Genomic DNA, 5,384 nt, shown 5'->3' on the forward strand with positions numbered 1-5,384 from the left:
TGTATGTTCAATTTGGATTTTATATGATGTTTAGGTTTTTTTAATAATTATTTAAGAAATTGTTTTGGTTTTTTATATAAACAAGCATTTGAATTCACTGAAAAATAATACAGAATGGTAATTTGGTTGGTTAATATTGTGGTTTATACAAGTGATAACAATTGGAAATTTTGATAAATTATCGATTCTAGCAGCATACTTTGAAAAGTTGGTGATGGATTTAATATGCAGTTTTTATATATATATGTTTAAAGTGTTTATTTGTTTCCTTGTTGAATTTGGATTTGTAGCTTGCAACATACTTTGAAAAGTCGGTTGCAAGTTTGTTGTCAATTATATCTCAACATTCAATGTCAAATATTTTGTTTATTAACTTTGAAATCATTTGGATGTAAAAAATGATGTTATTTTTGTAAATATATCTCAAAAAAATCATTATAAACTATTGAAGATAAATTTTAATTTATGTTAATTTGGATTTTATATATATATATATATATATATATATATATATATATATATATATTCAGCAAAAAATAATAAAAAATGGTATAATGGTCATTTTGACAATTCAACACAACAATTCAGAGGTTCCAACCAAACAACATTTTAAAAATTCTGATTTTAAAATTTCAGATCCTTAGAAATTCAGATTCTACCAAAGAGGCCCTAAATATGAAAAAAAAAAAAAAAAAAAAAAAAAGTTTACAACATCTCTTTATTGTTTTAATTATTGTAGGGGCAGAATATATTTCTTTGTGTAAGTAAGAGGAGCTAAATGACATAACTTCCATTTTCCAAACAATTCTTCTCTTAAATTACTTTTGCCCTTACCCTCGGGGTACTCTTTCAGGGCAACAAGAGTGCGAGACGATCATCGTTTCCCAAATTCGAGCACAGGGTACTTACTTGAGGAGAAGCAAGAGGGGACATCGGTTTCTCTCCAAAATCAACGAGGTAAGTACAACGCAACTAATCTCTAGGCGCAAAACCCCTTCTAATATGTATAATGTATGCTACCTGTTTGATGAAAATCCCCGATGAATGAAATCGAATGTACTACTTTCCTATTTCATGACTTGAATCTGCTGCAACAAAAATTGAATGCGAGCTCCAATATATCCTGATCTTAAGTTATTTCTGTCATACGCTGTTCGATATTTCGAACCAATTTCATAAAAATTCCGATTGTAAGTTATTTGCCATGTTTCTTGCCCTAAAACTCTCTTCTTTCAGCTTAGACCTACTCTATATTTCCAGCAGATTATAGAGAATTCACAGATAATATGAATAAAGCTTCAGCAGGGTCCTCCTCCAAAGTGAAAGAGGGTTCATCCCATCCATCAGAAACCTCATTCAAGCGCAAAAGAGGAGTTTTTCAGAAAGATTGTGAGTGAGTCTGACTTTCTCACAAAAAGCTTTATCTTTCATTTTCTGTTTATAAACCTAACTTTGTTTTCATCAGACCATCTCTCTGATATCTTTATTCTTGCTAATGTTCTTGTGCAACAAAATGTAAATTGAAGTTTGATTCTTGTTAATGGTTTCTTCAATAATTTTGATGAAGTCTCTCAGTATGAATGGGGTTTTAATCATGTTTTTGATTTATATATTTTGCCCTTTATCACTTGTCTGTTATTGTTTGAAACAGTGCAGCATATGATGTATGGTTTTGGAGACGATTCTAATGTAAGCATCATCTTTCATATCACATCATTTTATCTTTAGTATTAATTTAGTACAAATTTGATTCAATCAATAAAAAAGAAGCATACGTTTTCTTACATAAGTTATTGGTTCAAGATCAACTTTTTGTTGACAAAGTAATACTATTCCTAACCATTAAAATGATAACAACAAATAGATAACGTTTCTTTTCAAATACCTTGAAACAATTTCCAAGTTTTCTTTTCTGTGTTTTCACTTTTCAGCCATTACCAGAGACTGTTGCTTTAATGGAGGACATTGTGATGGAGTATGTGACAGACATGGTAACACACCTCATCTACTTTACATTTTCTTCTTTCTTTTTTCTTCTTCATCATATTTTTAATCTTTTAATATACATAGTTGATATATGATTGTTTGTAATTGTAGGTGCATAAAGCTCAAGATATTGCATCAAAGAGGGGAAAGCTATTGACCGAAGATTTCTTGTTCTTGATTCGAAAAGTACTTTTTTTTTTACTAAAATTAAAAATAAATTTGACCCATGTAGAGATGACAGATTACTAATAGTTTTGTATTCATAAATGTGTTGATAGGATCTGCCGAAGCTAAACCGTTGTACAGAGTTGTTGTCGATGAATGAAGAATTAAAACAAGCGAGGAAAGCTTTTGATGTGGATGAAGAGAAGTTGGCACAGCCAGATTGATATAACAGGATGTACTGTGTTTGGAATGTGTTTGGAATATACTGTGCTTGTGTTTGGCGTATACAGAATGTACCTACTTTTGGCAATTGCTATAAAGATTTCGAAATGAAGATTTTTTTTTATTAAATTTTAGTATTTGATTAAAATTTTAGTTATGGACGAGTTTGAGGATGGATTCTAGGAACATAGGTACAAATTTGAGGGAAGTGTGATGGGTTCTAGATATCAATTCACAAATCACAAGCCTAAAGTCCCAAATCGACGTTTATTGTACCATGTTTGATACAAATGAATGTAATTATTAAGGATGTTATTTGGGTTGGAACCTGACCGAATAGATCCGAATCTGAATAACCCGAAAATCGAATAACGGTAATTGCATGAACTGAAAATCGAACCGATTAACCAATTTGGGTTCGATTCAGTTCGGGTATTAATCGGTTTGGGTATTATCCAAATTGATTAATCGGTTCGGTTTTCAGTTCAGGTATTAATCGGTTTGGGTATTACTCAAATAACATGTACAAGATAATTAATGATTTAATATAACCGGAAAAAAAAAAAACAAATAAACCGTATTAGGAATATATAACCCGAATAATAGAATAACAATGTATTTTTATACATCAACGTAAAACATTCAAACACTAACATAACATAATAACATATTGAAAGAATAACATTTACATAGTAGATTAACATAATGAGAATTAATTTCTTACCTGAGTTTCTTGAGTTGGAGCCTAATTTTTCATGACTAGACAAAGTAGAAATTTGTGAATCCTTAGAGATAATAGGAATGGTCGATTTTTGAAAGTCTAAAACAAAATGATGGATCTACAGAAGTGATTTGGAGTTTAGAAATAGTTGAGACGATTGGTCGATTTTGAAACGATGAGAACGAGCGTAGGGTTTTTTTTTCTGTTATGAACGACGAGTACAAAAGTGTGAATCGTGATTTTGGTTGGCTTTTCTAAGAGTTTATGTTTTTCGTAATATTTTCAAAATGATTCCCGGTTTCAAATTTTTCGAAACAGAAATCTCCGACAAAGTCCCAAAATTTTGGTTTAATTTACGGTTTAATTCCAAATTAATTTTTTTTTTACAAAAATCCTAAAAACTGGCAAAATGCTGCATTTTGACTGGCTAGAACCACAAACAAATTAATTTGAAACTATTTCGTAAACTACCTAACATATTGGGACTTTTCTGCAAAAAAAGACTTTATTGATTTTATTATTATTATTATTATTATTATTATTATTATTATTATTATTATTATTATTATTATTATCATCATCATCATTATCATTAAAATTTTAAATAAGTATATTATTTTTTAAATTCTTTATTATTAAAATTATTAAGTAAATACATTATATATATAATATATATGTGTGTGTATTTATATAATTATTTATTTATTAATATTAAAAAGAATAAATTTAAAAAAGTGAAATTAAATAATCTAACAACTTTTTAATATGATTTTAAGAAAATAATAATTTTTTTAGCCCAATAACCACTTGGTACGAAATGGAGTTCCGGACAAAAAAAAACATTTTTTTGATCGATTCATGACTAAAACTTCGGATTTCAGAAAGTAAATACAAGTTGATTGAACGTGACATGATATGTTACGTTACGACCTGAAAATAAAACATAAATAAAGAGGACCAATTTAATTCGAACTCGATATCCCCAACTTATATTGGGCTAAACACTATTCATGATTACACAATCATCCACCAAACCCTCTTGTCAGTTTCAAATTGACTCCACCCAATCTCAAGAGTAATTTCCTGTTATTTTTAAGTTAACTCCCCTAAGGCCAAACGGTATACGTTCGACGAAGAGTTTTGTGGTCGAGCTGGCCACGAACAACGGGCGTGCACACCACCCCGTTGTCTCATGGTGGCTCGTTTTCGTGGTGGCTCGTTATCGGGGCAACGAAGTCGCACGGCCAATGAGATTAAGATGCAAAAATTTGACCGTTGTCTAGCCGTTGAACGGTTAGTTTTGTAAAAAAAATAAAATAAATAAATAAACAATTTATTTACCTATAAATACCACATTTTTACTCCTTATTTTTTACACCATTCTTTTCTTTCTCTATACACAAACTACACACTACATCTTCACAATCAAAAATCATGGATCCCAACCAAAATACCCCTCTAAACTACCGAAATCGCAAACCCGATAACGCTTTTGCGTTAGATACAACACCTCGACAATTCCCGACTATGGAGTCACCTCAAGGCGGTTTTATCAATTTACTTCAAAGTGGTTCCCCTATCCAACAAACACCACTTTTCCAACAACAATATCAACCTTTTCCGGCTTTCCAACAACAACAAATGCAACAACAATACCAACAATTTCAACAATTCCAACAACTACAACAACTCCAACAACAATCGTCACAACAACAACAACCACCAATTTCACAACCACCAAGCTCACAACCACCACTTTCGCCGGATTTTGTTCCGGAAACGCAACCTTCACCACCACCTCAACCAAAAAAGAAAAAAGGAAAAAAAACGGCCCGACCCACTACCACCCAAGAAAAGGTCCCATGGACAAAAGAAGAAGAAGAAAAGTTAGCGGAGGCATGGGTGGCGGCTTCCGAAGATCCAATTGTAGGAGATAGCCAGCCTTACGGAAGTTTTTGGGAAAAAGTCCGAGCCATTTTTTTACGAGTTAATGGAAAGTGAAACTCGAAATGCCGATCAAATTACGTCGAAATGGCGAGATATTCGACTAAAATGCACCGAGTTTGGAGGAATCTACAGCAACCTCCTAAACATACGCAAAAGCGGCTCGAACGATTTTGATGTTTTCAAGGCGGCCATGGACCAATTTGAAAAAACAACGCCAACACGCAAAGCTTTTCCGTATATGAAACAGTTGCTAAAATTGAAAGACGCCCCAAAATGGAAAGAGCAAACGGAAGGAAGTTCCCAATCTTCCGGTTCAAAGCGTTCGAGAAACCCCGAAGGAACT

General features: G+C 32.1%; 1 protein-coding gene across 3 annotated transcripts; it reads left to right on the top strand.

The window, feature by feature from the left end:
- The first annotated feature begins 798 nt into the window (after positions 1 to 798).
- On the top strand, positions 799 to 2,502 carry LOC111895841 (transcription initiation factor TFIID subunit 13). 3 transcript variants are annotated; one of them, XM_023891899.3, is made up of 6 exons: positions 799 to 957; positions 1,264 to 1,389; positions 1,652 to 1,689; positions 1,932 to 1,991; positions 2,098 to 2,172; positions 2,265 to 2,502. In XM_023891899.3, the coding sequence occupies exons 2-6, from the start codon at positions 1,287 to 1,289 to the stop codon at positions 2,373 to 2,375; spliced, it is 387 nt and encodes a 128-aa protein (XP_023747667.1). In that variant the 5' UTR covers positions 799 to 957; positions 1,264 to 1,286; the 3' UTR covers positions 2,376 to 2,502. The 3 variants fall into 3 exon arrangements, with proteins under 3 accessions (XP_023747667.1, XP_023747669.1, XP_023747668.1); XM_023891901.3 differs by having other exon boundaries at positions 800 to 957; positions 1,237 to 1,389; XM_023891900.3 differs by having other exon boundaries at positions 800 to 957; positions 1,261 to 1,389.
- Positions 2,503 to 5,384: the final 2,882 nt, after the last annotated feature.

The sequence above is a fragment of the Lactuca sativa genome, chromosome 3 (genome assembly GCF_002870075.4).
Source record: "Lactuca sativa cultivar Salinas chromosome 3, Lsat_Salinas_v11, whole genome shotgun sequence".
NCBI lineage: Eukaryota > Viridiplantae > Streptophyta > Magnoliopsida > Asterales > Asteraceae > Lactuca > Lactuca sativa.

Coding starts and splice junctions, on each gene's coding strand:
- LOC111895841 (XM_023891899.3), top strand. CDS start 1,287: ATGAATAAAGCTTCAGCAGGGTCCTCCTCCAAAGTGAAAGAGGGTTCA. Junction 1,390..1,651: donor AGGAGTTTTTCAGAAAGATT/GTGAGTGAGTCT, acceptor TGTTTGAAACAG/TGCAGCATATGATGTATGGT. Junction 2,173..2,264: donor TCTTGTTCTTGATTCGAAAA/GTACTTTTTTTT, acceptor ATGTGTTGATAG/GATCTGCCGAAGCTAAACCG.